This window comes from Chelonia mydas, chromosome 1 (genome assembly GCF_015237465.2).
Source record: "Chelonia mydas isolate rCheMyd1 chromosome 1, rCheMyd1.pri.v2, whole genome shotgun sequence".
NCBI classification, from domain to species: domain Eukaryota; kingdom Metazoa; phylum Chordata; order Testudines; family Cheloniidae; genus Chelonia; species Chelonia mydas.
In genome coordinates, this window is record NC_057849.1 from 262229352 (window position 1) to 262251520 (window position 22169).

Below are 22169 nucleotides of genomic sequence, written 5' to 3' on the forward strand. Positions count from 1 at the left end.
AATACATTTCCTTATAGATTCATAGATTTTCACGCCAGAGGGACTATTATGACAATCTAGTCTGACCTCCTGTATAACAAAGACCACAGAATTTCACCGAGTAATTCCTATATCAAGCCCATAATTTCTAACTGAACTCCGGCACACCTTTTAGAAAGGCATCCACATCTTGATTTAACGACTTGGGCCTGCAGCTGGATGGCCTGTGCACTTCAATCACCGGGGATGGAGTCTTGCTTTGAAAAATGAGACTTGACAAACAAGCAAGACCCTGTGTATAACACTATGTTACCTTTATCTCTCCTCTCACAACATACTTATGCACCATTGGTGGATACCGGAAGGAATGTCAGACCTACTCCAGTGTGTGTTTAGATTGCTCTTCAGTGGCTGCAACTGATGGATCACAGCAGCTCAAAAACTGTCGCAATAATACGTGTGAGGGTTTCATGGGCTCCTGCTACTTGGGAAATAAACTACATCGCAGTGGTGAGACTGGTCAAAGCATTAGAAATCACCGAGGTACTTCGGCAAATCTTCCCTTGGCAAAAGAGGGGGCACAACCACCCCAGCTATGTTTTCTCTTGCAAGACAACCACCAAGACTGATTCTACTGGGGAAGGCAGCTTAATATGACGGAATAGCCTGTGTGGGGAATAGAAGGGGGATACAACAGAAGGCCTTTCCTGGCCAAAAACGGTGTTATCGTAGTCTTACACCTGGCACCAAGAGTTGCATTCTAGAAATACCCTATAGATTTTATTATTACACCAGTTCAAATGGTTAAGAATGACTGCAATAACTCGCACGCAATTACTAGATTTTTTTAAATGCATCATAAAAATAATCTCATTTACAAAAGAAAATAAACGTGTTTCACTGAAAGAAGTAACACCTACCTGCATAATGCTACTCTGGTGAAGGAAAGGGAGGAGGAGGCTGATGAGCACAGAACTCTGACCCTTGTCCTGTATAAACTTGCTGATCCTACATTATTTAAAAAAAGGTTAATTGGTTAATCTTGCATCCACATACTCACCCACACAAAGTGAACAGGGATTTCATGAACTCAATAAAAGCTGTGAAGCTTTGGTGCTAGAATAGAAAATTATGTCAGCACATCCATTCTGAACCTGTATTTTCAGGGGTTACAAGCTCAGGCCCTGATGCTGCCTTTGAATCCATGTGAATGGACCCTTGAACTCACATAGAGCCACTGACTTCAAAAGGACTCTGTGGACCTAAGACCCATACACTCAGAGGCAGGATCAGGGCCTCAAACATTTACATTAACAGTAGGATGCAATTTAGCACATGAGGAATCAGCTGAAGATTTTTTAAAGAGAATATTCAAATAAAATCAGATCAGCCCATTTTAAATTGCACAAGGGTCAGTTTTAAAACTAATGCCTAGCGTGTCACTGAGGGCCAAATTCTGCTTTCACTCAGGTAGGAGTTGCCATACGAGGACAAAATATGTCTCCTGTTAAATAGTCATTAGTATTTTGAATTTTAAAAAGAACAAAAAACTAAACAATGTGGATATGTTAAACTATTTTCCATAAAGGTTTTTTCTGATCATTTTAATACATTTAAATAGTGCCCGCAACACAAAGTTGTGCAACAGACAATCAGTCAGTCCTGGGTAACTTATCTGCCTGGATTAAAAAGTCCAATGACTCCCTTGTTTTACAGCCCTCACTGATTGTTCTTCGTCATTTAAAAGTACACTTAAACATAAAGTTTGAGACACAAATTGGTGAAAGGCAAGAAATTCAAAGTCAAGGCTGACATCTGAACTCAGACTACGATTTTGAATTTTCTACGTCTGGGAACAAAGGTCTTGATTCGGTAACTGGATCCACTCTGTGCCTGTGTGGATATGTACATCTATATTTCTCCTTTTCTGGAAACACAGTATAACTGTTTGCCCTGCAAATTCATGATTTGTTTCCTACTTTGGGAAGAGAGTTACAAAGAACCCGACGTACAAGTTTGTTGTATCCATGCAAACCAGACTGCTGCAACCACTTTTGACCACTTTAATATTTTTATAGCCCCAAGGGGAGCAGTCTCAGATTGCTCGTAGTATTAAAATCTAGAGTGCCTGTCACAGGACGGGGCTCCCTCACCCTGGATTCTCACCGCAAACAGTCCTCATCCAAACCAGCAGCAAGTTCAATGCCAACTGCTTTACTTGGTGTGCTGTACAAGTACTTGTTTCCCCACAACAAAAGGCTTTTACCTTCTCCCAAGGCACATAGCAAGAGGAGGGAGAGATCTCATCGCTCAGGGTAGGTCTACACTGCAGTGAGACACTCGCGGCTGGCCCGTGCCAGCTGAATTGAGCTCGAGCTAAGGGACTGTTTATGTGTAGACATTTGGGTTCGGGTTGCAGCCTGGGCTCTGGGACCCTCCCACTTCACAGGATCCTACAGCCTGGGCTCCAGCCCAAGCCCGAATGTCTACACAGCAATTAAACAGTCCCATGAGCCTGAATCATCTGGCAAGGCCCAATCATGTTTTTTAACTGCAGCGTAGACATATCCTCTGAGCTCCTGGGCTTCACCGGCTCTTCCTTCCTGACTTCCCCATGCCCCTCTTTGTCTCCTGGACTGAGAAGCTGATTCACTTTGTTAACTGGTTAATCATCCAGTCCTTAACCAATTATCTCCTTGTGGGGACACTTGTCAATGCACAGATTGGTGAGTCAGCCTCAGGCTACACACAGTCTGTCACAGTGCCAGTTTCACTTACGGACGCTTTTAAAATTCAGTCAGCAGTGTTGGGAATTGACCACCAGTGACCTGGAAGTTGAGTGACATATAAGTTCACACGTTTTAAATGGCTTTGAATTTAAATTCGTTGTGACCAAGTAACTGATTCTATATTTGCAGTCCATCCTGAGGGATCATTGTTTCAAAGCTTCTCTCTTTTGAACTGTGAGGAATCACTTACCTGGAAAGAATGTTGAGCTCTTTGCTGACTTGAGCTCTGAACTTTTTCTTTTTCACCTTTTCCACATTTAACATGGTTTTGCTGAGATACTGAAGTACTGCAGGAACGTGAGGCAGAATTAACCGTGCACCCAAGCTGGGGGACTCTGTAATGGATACAAGGTGGTTACCAATGCGTTTTAGAACAAAAAAAGAGACCCAATCCTACACAAACATGGGGACAATGGTGAACTAGTAGACCTGATGTTCAGAAGTGCTGAGCATCCTCCACTCCAAAGGAAGTCAGCGGGAGCTGCAAGTGCTCAATGCCTCTGAAAATCAGCCCTGCAGGAGTTTAAAATTCTACGGGACTGAAGGTTATTACAAGCCCCTCCCACACACACACACAAAAACCTCAAGAGCTCCCCTCCTCATTAGTTCACTAACAAGTCTGTGACACAAGGGCTTAGCCAGTCCAGTGGACAGAGCCCCAGACTGGGTTCTAATCCCGATTCTGTCAGTGAACGGTTGTGTGACCTTGTGCAAATCAATTCCCCACTCTGAGCCTCAGTTTCCTCATCTGTACCACGGGGATAACAATCCCTGCCTTCCTTTGTCATGGCTTTGAGAGCAACCGCTGAAAAAGAGCTAACCAATGTTAAAGAAAGTGCAGGCAAAGGGTAAAGGTGATGAACTACAAGTCTTTATTGCAAGGGAGTGCAAATTAAAATGAATTGCAGTGAGTGTATGGCTGGGTGAATTTATTTTTAAAGAAAAAAATTAAGTGGACGTTTGTGCAAGCCACTTGTCCTAATTGCCAAGGCTGCCCTCCGGGTTATAACTTAACCAACGGAGTTCGCCCGTTACTATGAACATTCTCCCCCTTCCCTTTAACAGAGAATAAACCTTTCTGGGTCCTGGCGACTAGCACACAAATATGGAACTTGTCTGCACAGGAATGAATGAACGTACTAAGGGAAGACAAGCCTTAGCAGGCAATTTTCCTTCTAAAAAGGCATTCTTGCCAAAGGCGCAGAATATCCCAACAGGATCCAAAACATACACTCATGCTTACAGTTGAGTTCCTCATCATTCTGATTACTATTCATTCATACCTTCTGTCATTCCATCGGTGTCAGACTCCAAACAAACGCAGTCAGTCACTGTCAAGCTGGAAACCAGGTCTGTGGGTTCAAAATCTGGACTATTGAGGAGGTTGTCAGCCACATCCATCACAACACCAGCTGTTGCCTCACAGAGATTCTTGGTCGATAGCAGAGCAAAGACATTCAACAGCGTATCGTATTCTGGGTGCCCTGGTCTCTGCTTGGCCAGCAAAGGGAAATACCTGAGTAACAGACACAGAACAAGAAAAATTCACAGTTCACTTTTTAAAAAAATAAATAAAAGTTTTACAAACATTTCCTCCATAAAGTCACATACAAAAAGACTGAAGGTAAAGAGATGTTCTTCTACCTTCTGGGGGAGACCATTAAAAAGGAAAAATTCTTACGACCTAAGACCAGTTTGGTACATAAACAGAAAATACATTCTTCATTTCTGACAATGGTAAATCTGGAGGTAAGCACTGAAATACCATGGTGATGGGACCAAATGAGAGTGCGAAAGGGAGTTAAAAGTCAGGGGTGAAATCCGGGCCCTATTGACTTCAATAGAGCCAGGATTTCACCCCAAATATCTAAAGGCCAACTCCTTCTGACTTGTTTTAGTTCTATATCTGAGCGGTATCCAATACTCACACGTTATTCTGTAAATGAATAGTAAACAGGGATCTAGCGGACACTACAGAACATTAACAAACCAATACAGTTCAAAGGGGAAGGATACAAGATTTTTATTTAAAACTGGATTGGCTACCACTTTCCACTAACTCATCCCTCTCCCCACAAAATCTGAGCTAGATATTGGCTACAAACCTGCCTGGCTGTTCATATGTGGGGGAAATGGCCTGATATTACAGAGAATAATCTCCAGAAACTGGAAAGATCGGGAGTTGCATTTATTAGGGAGCATTAGATTCATAGACTAGATACACCGGGGTCTTGACACAACATAGCTATAGTTATTTCATACCCTGTTTATTCCATGGGGAAATAAATCAGAATTAAGACCCCAGTCCTGCAAACACTTAGGTAAATGTTTAACTTTAAGCATGCAAATAATCCCATTGACAAGTCAATTGGTCATGAGACTATTCATGCATTTTAAGTTAAGCACATGTATATGTGTCTGCAGGGTTGAGGCCCAGGTTTCTACCTACATTTTCAGAAAAATGTAACTGAAAATCGAAGTCCACCACTTAAAATAGAGTGGCTGGAACTCAGGTATTTGGTATATTCCCTATTCTACACTTTTCCCTCAGGCTCAATACCCTATGTAAAATACTGTTAAGCAATAACAAGAAAGTACAGTATTAAAGGAAAAGAGAAAAGAGGAAAAGAAAAGCAAGCACAGCTGCTTGGTCCAGTGGATACAGCCCTAGACTGGGGAGCCTAGAGACCTGGATTCTAGTCCAGATGCTCTCACAGAACTGTTGAGAGACCTTGCACAAATCAATTCCCCACTCTGAGCCTCAGTTTCCCCATATGTAACAGAGGAATAATGATACCGTCCTTCGTCATGGCTTTGTGAACTACGATGAAAAAGAGCTAAACAACATTAAATGAAGTGTAAAATCACCCTCTTTAATGGTGAGGGTAATTAACCAATGGAACAATTTACCCAGGGTTGTGCTGGATTCTCCATCACTGACCATTTCAAAATCAAGATTGGATGTTTTTCTAAAAGATCTGCTCTAGGAATTATCTGGGGGAAGTTCTCTGGCCTCGGTTACACAGGAGGTCAGACTAAGTGATCACAATGATCCTTTCTGGCCTTGGAATCTATGAAATTTACATGTTGATCAAAATACTGCTCTTTGCAGCCATTTTGTACCCAATAACTTCTTTGAGGTTGCAAGGAGGAATAATGTGTGACTATCTTTCTTTCCGTGTTGTGTGTTATTCACAGCAGACACTATGCATTCATCTTGCTTCTCCACAAAAGGAAAAGTTTACCTGGAATTCTTGCTCCAGATGTGAATGAGTTTGAGTAACAGAGTAGGAGAATACTGGCTCTCGGAAGCGAGCCTGCTGATCTAGAAGACAAAGAGAGGATAAATCACAAAACAAAACAGTGTGACCACGCATCACTATTTAAAACATCAAATTTGACAGAAAACAAGTTTAAATAATTCTCTGTGAATGATAAATTTATCTTAAAAAAAAAATCATTGCTCACTTTCTAATCCCTTCAATACTGCTGATAGCTACGAATGGAGCATCTTTTGTTTCACCTCAAAAGCCTGAAAACAAAATTATCCCACCCACTGTTTTTGTCCTCCCCTTGGGAGTTATTTTCCCTCTCCTTGTGCTTTGCACACAGATGCAGCCAAAGTGACTGTCTCACACTTATATTCCTGTCTGCAGCAGGATCAGCGGCATCAATATGACTGAGAACGCCTCTGCTACGTGTTGGCTGCTACTGAGCAGCCAGGAGGTTGTCCATGTTCTTTTGGTTTAATGCACCAGGATGGTGAGAGTGGGGTTTAGGGTTGCTCAGTCTGCACTGCAGATTGGACTGTGTAAAACTGAAATGGAGGCAATGGTGGGGAACAGATCTAAGTCTTAGAAAGCTTGTTCAGTTGCCCAAAATGATTGCATGCCCCACTGCTCTGTATAAAGCAGCGCTTTTCTGAACATATCTTTCTGAACAAAGGAATCTTTAATACAATCCTATGGGAAGGAAGTCTGCTATGTGGACTACTAATACCGAGTCCCACTAGTAGATTTTTGTGCAGTTAACATCAGGAAACTCCAATTCCAAGCACAAGGATTAGAATTCTCCCTCCTCCCGCATCATCTCACAAGCCTCATGGTTTCACAGCCTTTAAAATAATGCACAAAATCAAATGAGTCTTCTGCAAAAAATATCTCTGAGAGAATCAATGGCTGAAATTCTGCTAGAGGGAGCTACTGGATTATTTCTGGAGCCTATCATATAGTGCTGGTCTCTGGAGATATGCCTACACTGCAGTTAGATACTGACAGGGACCTGTGCCAGCTGACTCAGGCTCACAGGATTCAGGCTAAGGGGCTAACTGCAGTGCAGGCATTCAGGCTCGGCCCAAACACTGGGTCCCTCCCACCTCGCAGGGTCCCAGATCTCAGGCTCCAGCCTGAGCCTGAATGTCTACACTGCAGTTAAACAGCCTCTTAGGCTCATAGGGCTCAGGCTGAGTCAGCTAGCACAGGCCAGCTGTGGGTTTTTAATTACAGTGTAGACACCCCCTGGGATACACTAGGTCATGCAGGAAATGAGCATTATTTCTTTAAACCAGTTATCATTTCTATTTACAGAAATTATAGAGCATTATCAAATGGGACCCATCCTATTCAACAAATTCATAAATGATCTGGAGAAAAGGGGTAAACAGTGAAGTGCCAAAATTTGCAGGTGATACAAAACTACTCAAGATAGTTAAGTCCAAAGCAGACTGTGAAGAGCTACCAAAGGCTCTTGGGATACATAATCCCAACTATATATATAAAATGATGGGGCCTAAATTTGCTGTTACCGCTCAAGAAAGAGCTCTTGGAATCACTGTGGATAGTTCACTGGAAACATCCACTCAATGTGCAGCAGCAGCACTCAAAAAAGCTATGAGAATGTTGGGAATCATTAGGAAAGGGATAGATAATAAGACTGAAAATATTATATCGCCTCTATATAAATCCATGGTATGCCCACATCTTGAATACTGCGTGCAGATGAAGTCGCCCCATCTCAAAAATGATATATTGGAATTGGAAAATGTTCAGACAACGGCAACACAAGGCACAGACAACCTGTGGAACTTTTTGCCAGGGGATGTTGTGAAAGCCAACACTGTAACAGGGTTCAAAAAAGAACTAGATAAATTCACGGAGGATAGGTCCACTGATGGCTACTAGCCAGGATGAGCAGGGATGGTGCCCCTAGCCTCTGTTTGCCAGAGGTTGGGAATGTTCTGTTCATTCCCTCTGGGGCACCTGGCACTGGCCACTGTCGGAAGACGGGATACTGGGCTAGATGGACCTTTGGTCTGACTCAGTTATGGCCGTTCTTATGTACACAGTGCTTTCCAAACACAAAGCTCTGAGACAATGATTCAGCAAAGCACTTAATCACATCCTGCTTTGACTTCTATGGGACTTTGCTGAATCGGAGTCTTAGTTTCCCAATGCTGGGGTAGCTGGGTGCATAGAAAGAGTCAGCTGAAAGGCTAAGAGGGACAGGAAAACAACATTCTCTTCTACCTAATCAACTGAGGTACAAGGTTATGTGCTTTGCATACAGCTAGTTCATCTGTCATTTGGCCACATGTAAGGTGCCATACTGGTAGATGCAAGAAATATGGAAGGAATAAATAAGCAAAATGAACAGAAATGGATGAAGGGGGCATATTATAGGTTAAGACTGACCGCAGAACAGGAACACCTAGCCCACGAAGGTACTGTCTGATACTATTCAGATTTTTTTCAAGGGTAAATACTCAGGCATTTTAAATTGGACAGATGAGGCATTAACATATACCAACAGTACAACTTTGCTCCCCAGGAAATGTCAGAGCAAGTAGTCTGCTTCAATTGTTAAAGAAGAGAGATACAGTTTTTACTTTATTCAGATTAATCTGTAAGTATTTTTGATTATGGCTTGAATATAGAAGCAGTCCCAGCATTAATCAGATGCTTGGCCTTCTTATTAAGACCCAAGATCGGCCCTTCACACACATAATACAAGCAAATGAAATTAGAGATTTCTAGGCAGCAAATGTTAAAATTATCTAGTATACAGGTTAAAAAGAGTTTTTATATATCTGGCTATAATGCTTAAATTATCCAAAAGTACAATGTTTTGTTTAAAAAGTCATACAATGAATATAGTACATAATCTGCAGTATCCCATATTAAGGTTAATAAATTTAACAATACGTTAAATTTTAAATACCAGCTTAAATACCAGCATCCAAATATTCGGATACATCACTCATAAAAACAGGTTTCAGAGTGGTAGCCGTGTTAGTCTGTATCAGCAAAAAGAACAAGGAGTCAGCCAGTCGGCTGCGAAACAGCTGAGCAGCGAACAGCAGAGCGGCTAACAGAGGGAGTTTGCCTGGGATCTGCCTGAGAGGAGGTACGCTAAGGGCTGCATTAGGGAGGCTGTGTTGGTGAGTATCTGAGTGTCTGTTGTGGGACAGTTTGACCGTGTGCTTGATTGGTGGTTTGAAAAGTGTGAATTGGGAGTGCTTTGTTCCAGGTGAGCCTTGAGTGGGCCTGACTGTATAAAAGCCAGTCAGCTCCCCGTCTTTCTCATTCACTGGGACCCATCCACTCCCAGTCTTTATTCATTATTCACCATTAAATTAGGCTTGAATAAAGACTGGGAATGGATGGGTCATTACACAAAGTAAAACTATTTCCCCATGCTTATTTTCCCCCCTTACTGTTACTCTCACCTTCTTGTCAACTGTTGGAAATGGGCCATCCTGATTATCACTACAAAAAAGTTTTTTTTCTCCTGCTGATAATAGCCCACCTTAATCAGTTGGTCTCATTAAGAGTTGGTATGGCAACCCCCATTTTTTCATGTTCTCTGTGTATATATATATCTTCCTACTATATTTTCCACTGCACGCATCCAATGAAGTGTGTTTTAGCCCACAAAAGCTTATGCTCAAATAAATTTGTTAGTCTCTAAAGTGCCACAAGTACTCCTCGTTCTTTTTACTCATAAAAAGTTATACTAAGACTAGCTTGTGGAAAGCAAGTATAGCGATGAGTGTAGATTGTCCCTCAATAGTTGAGAATTTAGGATAGGTTGTCCCATGTAAATACAATCCATCAGAGAAGTATTTCAATTTCTTTCCAGACTTTGCTTATCTTTACATACTAGATAACTCAGAATAAAATGTATTACTCTGTCAACATTACCTGGGGCCATATCACTGCCTCAAAAATGGCATCAATCTCATCCACTGTAAAGCTGTAGGTCTCAAAATCAGAAAAAAACTCTGCCACAAGTTTGATCCCAAGACGCCTCAAATTTTTCAGTGGGTTAATAAACCTTAGTTGGATCTGGAAAAAATAAAGACAAAAATACCTATTCTTGCTGCAATACACCTGCTATATAGAACAAGCTAATTACCCTGCATGAACTCCTGTATTTAATCAATCATGGATATGAGTGACTGTTGCTTGGACTATTACACTGTTTCCTCCTGTTTGCTCTCGTGAACAAGTTACCTTTATCCTGTAAAGATGATTTTAACTTTCTGACTAAGGTCCCCATCCTGCACCGAGTCACAAGTCTTAACTGGGACTCTGCCTGGGAACGAGAGCCGACTCGCACACAGCTCGCTGAAGGACTGGGGCCAAAACCACTGTAAGCGAATACTATAGCTTTTAGCACTGCCCTTAAGAGATCTACATACCCCACTCCCAATATTCAAACAGTACTACTTTACACATCTTCAAAAGTACCGCCAGAATAGAGCTGTGGTATTTGGGCCTATCTGAATTAGCAGCCAAATACAGAATAACTTATTGCTATAGAGAGCAATTATATGAATTCAGAGAAATGTGGACCCCATTTCTAGATACATTTGAATAAAAAAATATTGAGATGGTTCAAGGAATGCCAAATCTCCATCCCTCCCACCGTGGTCCGCTCCTTCCCTCCTATTTTACTACTGTTACCCCACCCTAACATGTTATGTCTATGTCATTGCCTGGTCTTGCAGCTTTGTCAAACTGTAAAATCTTGCAATTGCATAATTCTATTGGAGCTCACATACATTTTTTTTGTACTTTTCTTTGTCTGTTTCTGTATGAAAATATATTAAATAAATTACCCCCCCAAAAAGAGCACAACCAAAACCAGTGACCAAAGGTCAGTTTCCTCTTAGCACACGAAAACAAGCTTAGAGGAGAGAGAGGAATCCAGCAAAGACAGAGTGAGGAGGAGCGGGCTAAAATGTAGTAAAAAAAGAGTTACGCTACCCATGCATTTAACAGTAACGAAGTTACATTCTATAGCTTTCCTTGGGGAAGATATTCAACACTGAGATAAAGCATGCTAATCAGCCATCTGTTTATAATATTACAGCCTTTTCTGCTGGTCTCCTCTGGGAAGGGCTACACTTATGGCGACATGTAGAGTACAGACACCGCATGCCTCCCCAGCATGGGTATAAACAGCAGGGGAGATGGTGAGGCCCTGCTTAGGTGAATGAAATATAGACACACCAGAACCCTGTGGGTACATACCCTACACGGCTCTCTGCACAACCATGCAGTGCCTCCATGCTATTTTTACCAGTGTAGCATCCCACTGCTTCCCGCTGCCAGAGCCTTTCACTGTCACATGCAGGTACACATGGCAGTGACTGTGGTTGCAGCCTGCCTTTTGCTGCGGTGTGTAGCTACATGTACCCTACACTCCCCAAAGTGTAGACACGGCCTCTAGGTAACACTTTCAAAAGCTCCTAAGTGACTTAGAAACTACTACTTCTTCCTCTTATCCCATCGTCTAGGGTTGGGGCACCGTGCAAACATCTGCCATCTTCGTCAGTCCGAGGCAGCCTAAGGTCCATCAGCTTACCATCTTTTTTGATGCAATCCACCATCACTTCCTCGGGGTCTCTTTCCTCTCCACCCTCTCCTGCCATGCCATCTTCCCCAGGTCCTCTTCATTCACTCTCTCTCTCTGTCTGAACCAGCAAGTTGCACTTCCCGGATTTTGTCAGCCACATCGTGGGCTGAGACTTCTATCCTAAAGCTTTCATATCGCAATCCATCCCTTTGTGGGACTATACTGCACAAAGACATCTCATCTCAAACATCGTTAGGCACTGAACTTCCCATCTCTTTTCTGCCCGTGTTTCTGCATGATACAGCATTGCAGGGCACACCATTGCTACATACAGTTGGGCTTTCAGCGTCAGTGAGATGTTATTCCACTGTCTTCCAGAACTCCCCAGTCAGGACTGTATCTCGCATTCATGCTCACTGTCGTCCACAACCCAGATACCTGAACTGCTCAGTCTGGTTTAGTCAGACTCCATTCATCTTTATATTCAGTCTCCCTAAGACACCTCTACTGACCCATATTACCTCGGTCTTAGTCATATCCTTTTTCTTCCCATGTCAGCTTACCTGGCCCTACCATTGATTTACTCTAGCTCATCTTCTGAGAACACTCTTATAGCTATGTCATCTGCATATAGCAGCTTCTCACCTTTCCCATTGAGATCTTCCATCAATATGACAACAGCAGCAGACTAAAGGCCCCAGATGCAGTTGGACTTTCACATCAAAGGGGCCTGTCATTCCAAAACATGCTCAGATCGCTGTTTTCGGTGATATTAAATCCTCAGACATGCCATATTTCCTCAGCACTAGAGCGAGCATCCTTCTGTCCACTTTATACTATGCCTTTTCTAGGTCTATTAAAGCCCAGAAGAGATCCTGTTGGTGCTCTAACTGCTTCTTGATCACTTGCCGAATTACAAACATGGCATCTGTGGTTCCTCATCCTTTCCTGAAGCTGAACTGTTCTTGTCTGAGGAGGGGTTCCGCCATTCTCCTAACCGTAGCATCCAAGATGTGTTTCAGTACCTTCATTCTAAGCAACAGGAACTTTATCCTTCAACAGTTTCCACATTTGTGGATGCTCCCCTGCTTATGTACTGGGACCAAGATAGACCTGCACCAATCTTTGGATATTCACGTATCTCGCCATATGGCTTTAACCCAGGGTCGGCAACCTTTGGCACGCAGCCCATCGGGGTAATCCGCTGGCGGGCCGCAAGACATTTTGTTTACGTTGACTGTCTGCAGGCATGGCCCACCCGCAGCTCCCAGTGGCCACAGTTCACCGTTCCCAGCCAATGGGAGCTGCGGGAAGCAGCAGCCAGCACATCCCTGTGCCCCGTGCCGCTTCCCGCAGCTCCCGTTGGCCAGGAATGGCAAACCGCAACCACTGGGAGCTGCGGGGGGCCGTGCCTGCGGACGGTCAACGTAAACAAAATGTCTCGCGGCCCGTCAGTGGATTACCCTGATGGGCCATGAGCCGAAGTTTGCCGACCCCTGCTTTAACCGCTCTGCTCATCCATTTTATGCCTCTCTCGCACAGGACTTTTCCCAGGTCCGTTGTCACTTCCTCGGTCCCACCACCTTACTGTTCTTCATTATCTAGACTGCATTTCTCACCTCCATTGTGTCAGACTCAGGCACCACATTAGGATATTGGCAACTCTTCCAAAAAGGGGTTTGCTTTATTTAAGAGACTCTCAAAGTATTGCTTCCACCTCACCTTCATTTTTTCAGGTGTTACTAGCAGTCTCTCCTGGTCATCATTTACAAATGGTGCTGCAATACCATACTCCTTCCCTTTGCATCTGATTTTTGCAATGTTATAGATCTTTTGGCCAGCCAGATGTGGGTGGTTTACAAGCTCCGCATACAGGTCATCTATGGCACTTTCTTCGGCCTCCGTCACTGCCTGCTTAGCAGCTCACTTTGCTTCTTTGTATTTGCTTTCATTCACATTTGATGGGCTTATGTCTTTTTCTTTATGCACCATTTTCTTATTTCAGATCGCTACCTGCATTTCGTCGGTCCAACACAACTCCTCTCTGTCCCTTGATTTTCCCCAACTGTATTGTCCACACACCTCTTCTGCTGCTGCAATCCTCTCTCTTTTGATGTGGTTCCACTCCTCCTCAGCCAATACCAAATCTGTTTCCAGGCACTTATCTTACTGCTTGTACAAACTTCTCTGCTGTCCTTCCCCTTAAGGTCCCGTGCTTTAATCTTGTTTCTTTTGAGCTTAGTTTCCACCTTGTCTAATGCTCAACCGCAATCTTTATCACAAGAGACACGATTTTTGCTACTAAAAATTAGAATGATAGATAATAATTTTTATACCAAATAAACTGAATCAGATTCCCCATCTACTCAAACGAGAGGAAGGAGATAGAGCATGCCTCTTGAGAAGAGGCCTGTGTAAGGACAAGGACAGATTCCATATTGAAAGTGAACAGTAGGAAACATTAAACCCGTAACTGAGCTCAGAACCACAAAAGTAGATATTTAACTCTTTGGGCAATACCATCCTGCAATAAATGACTCTCAAACCCACAGGAATTTCTTGTAATAATTATCCAAGATAAACAGATTTCTAGCATCCTCCTCTGAACTCTTAACACCTCACTAGCTAATGAAGTGTTAAATTAAGTTTAACAAATGACAGCATGGCACCACAAATACCTCTCCAAGAGTTACTCAGTCACATCTGAAGGGGAGAGATAGCATTACTTGAATAATTTTACAGTACAAAAATGATTACTCTAGAGATAAATAAAATTACTTGTGTACTACTGTAAATTGGATTATGGACTGTAACTGTCCTAAATTACCCCTCCCTTGTTGCTAGCTACTGCTACAGCACTTAGAGAAACATGAGATGAACCATGATATTAAGGCCAAAAAAAAAAAAGGAAACAGAAGTTTTCTTTACCTGTTTGAATTCAAGTCCAGAAAGGGCTCTAGTTGCCCCAAACAAACTCCTAGTTAGTGGGTGCACTTTGGTTTAATGAAATGTAGTTGTTTTTTTAAAAAAATGCATTTGACATTCAAATTCTTGTTTGTATGAATTGTTACATGCAATGTTTTAAAATGCCTATTTTATTAAATATATTCAACACCGTGACTGACTGAAATGCCAACAATTTAACAGCATTTTAAACAACTGTTTAACAGCAATATACTCTTTCTATGTAAACACTGCGGCATTTTAAGACCAATGTTGCTGGCCTATATTTTTATCCATCTTTCTATTATTCACTGGTTTCTAAAGCTTTACTCCTTATTGGCACCAAGAGTAATTTGAACCAATAGAGTTGAGAAAAAAAATATATATACACAGTATCATGTTCCTTACCTTCTCTCTTTGTTGAAGGATGTGGGATACTGTTGCTGTCATACAAAGTAAAATCTGTAAAATCTCAGGTAAGTACCGGGTGATCAGATGGCCCATATTTTTCAGTACAACCTCAAAGCTGTTGAACAGACTGTGCTGGCGGCCTAGAGGCAGGACTTTAGATAAATCCAGTTCTGATATTGTTTGGAGTACTGCAACCTGGCACGGTCCTACAGAAGGAAGGAGGACAGTGAAAATATATCAGTTCATCTTTACCTTGGTAAGTAAGGACCCGATTTCAATGGGCCAAATGTCAATGTCTGAGGTTCGTCTCAATGTGAGAAAGGGTGGCAAAATCTGGCCCTAAATTACAAGATCTTTAAATGCTCCTAATTCAGCTTCTTATGTAAAATTAACAAACAGTCCCAGCTGTCTATCATGGCTCTCATATGGCCCTCATTGCTGTAGTGTCAGAGTGCCTCACAATCAATGTGTGCACTTATCTTCATAATACCCCTGTGGCATTGTGCTCACCAGCCCTTCAGAGAGGAAGGACAACACAATAGTTAGGATGCCAGCCTGGGACTCTGGCATTCTGGATTCGATTCCCTGCTCTGCCACAGACCTCCTGGGTGACCATGGGTAAGTCACTCAGTCTCTCGGTGCCTCACTTCTGTAATAACGGTACAGGAATAATAGTACATTGTACAGCAGGGAAGGGAAACTGTGGCCAAGGGCTCAGGGGAAACCTTGACTCTTATTTTAAAAAAATAACCAGACCCATGCGTGCTTTAATTTATCCAGGATACTTATATGGCCCCCATTTCCATAACATCTAAGTCCCTCACAGTCCTCAAAGTATTTATCCTCCCCACACCCGTGAGGTAGGGAAGAACTATTATCCCCAATTTCTAATGGCAGAAGCATACCAGCACTGAAGTGCTTCACAGGTTCAAAGAGCAGGTCCAGGAACATTCTGATCTCTTCAGGCAGCGATCCAGCAAGGAACCTCAGAACAATTGACATACGAGTGCCTGCAGCAGATTTGCCCTGAGTTCTGCTTCCAGTTTTGTTTCTCATGCGCCCATACAGAATTCTTCAAAAGCCAAAAGGAAATTGTATTAGTGAGTTCTCCACTAGCTGCCTGTTTCTGAAGCACTGCAGGAGCAGTCTGGCTGGTTCACAATCTTTGTTTAGAAAGTATAACCTGAACTACATGGCTTAACTAATGCTCCCCACTATTACCTCCATTGCTGTTTGGCACCCAGTAGCACTAACAGAAAGGGCGTGCTCTTGCTCCCAACAAGGTCATTGGAAATTCTGCTAGTGATCTGAATGGGAGCATGGCTTAAGAATGAATTAGCAAAGCATCGTGCTAGTACAGGGGTGGGCAAACTTTTTGGCCCGAGGGCCAAATCGGGGTTGCGAAAAGGTATGGAGGGCTGGGAAGGGAAGGCTGTGCCTCTGCAAACAGCCTGGCCCCTGCCCCCTATTCAGCCCCCCCTCAGAACCCCCGACACATCCAACCCCCCCTGCTCCTTGTCCCCTGATCGCCCCCTCCCGGGACCCCCATCCCTAACTGCCCCCCCAGGACCCCACCACCTATTCAACCCCCCCCGCTCCCTGTCTCCTGACCGCCCCCTCCCCCCCCCCCCAAACCTCTGCCCCATCCAACTGCCCTGTCCCCTGTCTGCCCCCCCGGGACCTCCTGCCCCTTATCCAACCCTCCCCTCCCCCCGCCCCCTTACCATGCCACTCAGAGCGGCAGGACAGGCTTTTTGGAAAGCCTGGGACGTGGGCGGGGGCGCAAGTTGCGCTGCCCGCGTGGCGGCGTAGCTGCAGAGGAGGGGGTACAGCGGGGGAGGGGCCGGGGGCTAGCCTCCCCACCCGGGAGCTCAAGAGCCAGGCAGGACGGTCCCGCTGGCCGGATGTGGCCCGCGGGCCGTAGTTTGCCCACCTCTCTGCTAGTATGAAGACAACGTTATAGCTGAGGAAGCACTTTTACTGTAAATCGCTATTTCCATGTATTTATCAAATACCTAATACCCTGAGGGTGAAAATCTCTCAGATTTTTTCTTAGGCATTTAAGATGAACTTTTTTGGAAAATATGAGCTTAACTAATGCATTCAACAATACTACACACACACAAATGTATTAAAGAGAATATCACGTACAGTAATGAACGAGGAAGCCTTAGTTGCTGTGAGAGCCATAAGTTTGTATTGTCTCTAAAATATCAACCAGAGGCTGCATTATGCTTCTTCTATGGCCATTGTTTTATTTTAATATGCAAAGTTTATGCAGTGTTTCACCCACGCACCTCATAAGAACAAGAACAAGATCTGGTCGGTGTTGCATTTTAACTATAGTGTTCTCCTCAGATATGCTGAAATGGACTATTTCTTCTTTAAAGCTCTTATCTTCCAGTAACCTTTGCAAGTTCTCCCTGTAAGTATTAAACACAGTTATTTTTTTTTTAAAAACAGATCTCTGTGCAATTTATTCAAAGATCACATCCTTACCCTTTTAATAAAAGGGTAAGTAAATCAAGTAGCTCAACATCACTGCACAGACCACTACTTTTCATATAAGGTTCTGTAAAGGCTATCCAAGTGGGTGCAACAGTATTGTGCTGACAGTTTTACCTAATGATTATTTATAAAGAACTACAAAAATCCTTTACCAAAAAGAACACAATTGGCCACTACATACCATGGTGGGTCTGGATGAGGGAAAAGGTTTGTTTTGTTTTGAGAAAGAGTTCAAATCTGATTGAAATATTTCAGTTTTTCCATTTCTGAATGAACATGGCCCTGCTGCACTCCTCCTCCTTCTTTAAAACAAAACAGCAATTCCACTTCTCAGATATCTGCTTTTCAAGACTAGTCCAGGTTACCTTCTGTGACTATATCTAGATCTCAGGAACAATGGCATGGAGGAGACAACCTCTTTTCTTCTTTATAGTCTACAAAAGCTTTTTCCATTTTATTTTAAATATAAACAGGAGAAGCTCTTTTTAATTCTGTCCATTTCCAAACTCAGATTCGGAATAGGAGTGTTATTTTTTCTTGGGTTCAGAAAGTTGTGGATATTTCTCTTAGAAGCAGATGATGCCAAATATCATAAATATATGTTTGATGTGATACTTAGTGATTTATCTACGTTGGAAGAATTTTAAAGCTCTTACTTGTATGGCAGTAGATGTGGATGCTTGTAAGTCATGATGCAGTCAAGGGCTACTTTTTGCACATTCTGGTCTTGATGGGACAACAGCTGAAGGTAACATTTTACAAGACAAGAAAATTAGGAGAAAGCCCAAATAATACATACCTCTCCTTCTACCACTATATCAAGATGATTTATTCAAGACAGAATTCAGCCCTTAAATTTGGGGGTGGGGGGAGGGAGGGGGGAGGAAGTAATCATCTAACCTAAAGGGATCCACAATAAAGGGAATTTCATTTTAGAACAGTCATTTAAAAGACACCAAGCAGCAAATATTTCCGACCACTATACATCCAAGAGAGATAATTACAGAACACAAAAGTTACTTGTTTCTAAAAAACAAAAACAAAACAAAAACAAAAAAAACAGGATATCACTGCTGGTATTTGATGGCATAGGTGCTGGAACTAGAGGTGCTGGGGATGCAGAGGCACCCCCTGGCTTGAAGTGGTTTCCATCATATACGGGGGTTAGTTTGGTTCAATGGCTCTCAGAACCCCAACTGTACAAATTGTTCCAGAGCCCCTGTTTGATGGGTACAGCAATTAAACAAAGCAATCATAAACTTGTGTTTTAACAAGTTATTTTTATAGAGTGTCTTTTGCAAGATCACTTTCGGACCAGCTCTGGTTCAGGCTTTGTGTCACACTAGGTAAAATAATGGATCAGCCAAACCATTCCAAAATGTTTGCACCACATACATCCAAGTTACGAAAATGCACACAGAATATTAGACTTGTTAAAAAGAGAAATACAAGAGGAATAATCAAAAACCCATCAATAGCATTAAAGGGTGAATGCCCCCAGTAGCCAGGCTAAGGGGAATACAGAACATTACCAAAAACCTCCCCTTTCCCCCACCTAGTTCTTCAGTTTCATGATAAACAGCACATATCAGAATCCCCATTTTTGATGTGATCTGTTCTAACACCCCAGCATTCTGAAGGCATGGAATCAATCCAGCAGTTGTGCTTGAGCACGGAGCTAACGAATAGCAGACCAGGTAAATGCCTGTTTTGCCATGTTTGGTTGTTCTGTACTCTTTAAAAATGTTGGTTAAATAAAATGTTTTTAAAACATACAAATCTGCTCAATATTTTCCTAAAAATCACAGACAAGCAATCGAACGCACAGAGAGCAGCTCTTTCCTAAGCCAACTTCAGAGGTTTACAGAAGCACAATGAATGCTGAAGCATTCCACTAGAGCAGAAGCTGGTGATCTGAGACAGGCTGGACACTGGGGAACTAAAGCAGTAACGCAGAATGAATGGTTAGCTGGTATGTGCCGAATGATCACTCAAGACATACATTCACACATCCAAGCTAAGTTCATGTCTCATGGATGATCATTCAACACGTGTTGTTAAAGGAGACAAGATTTTGGCAATTCCTTTTGCAGAACACTTTTACAAAGACTTATTTCCACAAAATTCAAGTTGATAAACTCAGCCCGGTTTCCTGAGGGAGCACCCTTTAAATAGCATATCCTGGATTTACGGTTTTATAATTTCCCTTGAAAATTACTTTTCCCCTTCTCCCCATTTATGTTTAGAAGCGGACTTTGAGGCAAGACAAGCCACACCTGCTCCCCCTCTTTTTTCTCTCTCTTCACACCTCTGGCTACCGCTTGCTGCCTGTTTACATTCAGTTTCAGCTTTGTGGCCTGCTATTACCGGTAAAACCCCTTTGCAGAGCCCGGGGAGGGATGGACACCATCAAACAATAAAAGTGAAGAAACTGAAAAATAAAGAGCAAGGCATTTTTCTCTCCAATTTCTTCAGCTATCTGGCATGGTTTCTCAGGATCTGTGTACATTACAGGCGCTACAGCAGCACAGCTATGCCCACTGACGCTTCTCTACACCAATGGAAGAGATTTTCCCGTCAGTGCAGGTAATCCACCCCCCCGAAAGGCAGTGCGGCTGGCTTAACTACAGTACTCAAAGGGTGTGAATTTCTCACACCCCTGAGCGACATAGTTAGGTCAATCTGAATTTTAAGTGTAGACCAGGGCTTAGACTGATGGTCATGACCAAGCTTTCTTTCTCCATGGCTAGATGGAAAGGGGATCCTGAAACTTTCCTTTGTACCCTGGGGCTACAATATAGAAAAGGTCAAGAACTGCCAAGCTATGGTAACGTTAGGAGTCACTTTTAACACGGTACAAAATTTTCAGATGGTGATATTCAAGTTGACAGTGTCCCTTTAAGACACAACTGCTGTACACTGCACTGCAACAGCCATTCTCTTTACAAAGAAGGACCCTTTGGCTTGGTGTTCAGGTAAGACAGGAATATATCTGTTTATTAAGCAATACAAAAATGTTAAGTATTATCACCTGATTGTACAACTCATTTAACTTTGGTTCCAGATACAGCGCACGTGGATTCGAAAACTTGGAGAAAACTTGCAAATGGGCTATTAGCTGCCTGAAACAAAAACAAAACACGCTTTTAACAATGAAACAGATACACACCCTGTGTTACTACCAATGGCAGGAGAATGGTACCAAGATTCGGAGTTTCTGAGTATCAGTATGTAGGACTACATTTACCAACAGGCTCAAATGGCAGTGGAAGGATCTGATTTATACCAGTGCAAAAGAGCAGTAGGGGTAAACTGGACCTGGGGACGAGACTGCACCACCCAAGAACAGTCACATCTCCACTTGCTGGGGAAAGGGAGAAGTGGAGGGAGGGGGAAATCAACTGTGCCAAAAACGGTCAGGACTGGTCTAAAAGGTACACGTGCAGAACAGCAAGAATCTATGCTGACTCAGCAGTTCCCTGCAGAGCTTCACACCAAAAAATTCTACTGAATCTGCTACATGATTTGAATTTCCTCCACCCTGTCTAACCCCAGCAAAGGGAGGTGCTTTAACCATTACCTGCCCTCCAAAGCCAGTACTATGGTCTCTGCTGAATGATGAAGTTGTGCACTCTGCATGTTACCAGGCACACTCTAGTCTCTCACATCACGCCTAGCTCTTATTTTTCCATCATTTTCAAGGAGGAGTTTGTAATATACATTTTGTGAGAGCCTAAACTACAATGGTGCAAATCTGAAAGTATAATGAGGAGTCCAGGGTCTAGAGGAAAAGCATTCACTAAAGAATTCATTAACAACTAGCCAGTAAATCTTTTACACCTTAGTTATTGCTACCAGCATTTTAAAAGTTTCCATTTAGGAACAAGAACATTTTGAAGCAAAAGTTCAAATCTGGTGACAATCTGATTTTTGTAATTATTACTAATTCACAGATATGAACCACTCAGATTAGGGAACAGAACAAAATAATAGAACTGATAAAACACCTACAACTTAGCCAGAATATAGGCTAGAATTCATTACATCTTAATGTGCAAGATGACATTTGTAAAGTTCTTTGTTGCTACAAATGTCATTCACAAACAGGCAAAAATAGTTCATGTGAATCACCTAAAATGCGTATTTCACAGATATCAACCGGGTAAAAAAGGCTATAATCAAGAAGTTTCAAAACTGTGTTTTAAGACACAAGCCATAGACTATTTACTCACAAAATAACTTGATACTGTGGAGCAATGAAGTTACAATAGCATATATTTATAGTAAGAAATACCAAAAAACCTGTCCAGAACAAGGACACCATGGCCAAGATTTTCAAAAATGGGTGTCTAAAGCTAGACTCTGAAATCCGTAATTGGGTACCTACAATGATTTTCAAAATGGGCTGCACGCCCATCAACTCCCACTGACTTTAAAAGAAAAACAGACACACACACAAAGGAAACAATTATTCCCCCCCCCCCCCCAACACTAACTTTGGGATCCCGCTAGGGTTGCCAACCCCCCCAGGATTGTCCTGGAGTCTCCAGGAATTAAAGATTAGTGATGAAACTTCCAGGAATACGTCCAACCAAAATTGTAGACCTCGCACCATCTTTGCTTCAAATTATGCAAAGTGATGGCCTATTACTCATCTTACGGTAGTGCCCAGAGCCTCCG

The 22169-nt window shown here is 42.6% G+C and overlaps 1 protein-coding gene across 2 annotated transcripts in view; it reads right to left on the reverse strand.

Moving 5' to 3' along the window:
* UTP20 (UTP20 small subunit processome component) overlaps positions 1-22169 on the reverse strand; it is an 83957-nt gene that overhangs the window by 34859 nt on the left and 26929 nt on the right. For both annotated transcript variants that reach the window (XM_043545298.1, XM_037884173.2), the window contains exons 23-32: positions 20521-20611; positions 18146-18231; positions 17279-17404; positions 15887-16053; positions 14979-15187; positions 9968-10111; positions 6014-6093; positions 4052-4284; positions 2959-3103; positions 900-987 (exon numbers count right to left, since the gene is read on the reverse strand). In XM_043545298.1, coding sequence (XP_043401233.1) covers positions 900-987; positions 2959-3103; positions 4052-4284; positions 6014-6093; positions 9968-10111; positions 14979-15187; positions 15887-16053; positions 17279-17404; positions 18146-18231; positions 20521-20611 — 1369 coding nt within the window. The remainder of the gene's footprint in view (positions 1-899; positions 988-2958; positions 3104-4051; positions 4285-6013; positions 6094-9967; positions 10112-14978; positions 15188-15886; positions 16054-17278; positions 17405-18145; positions 18232-20520; positions 20612-22169) is intronic.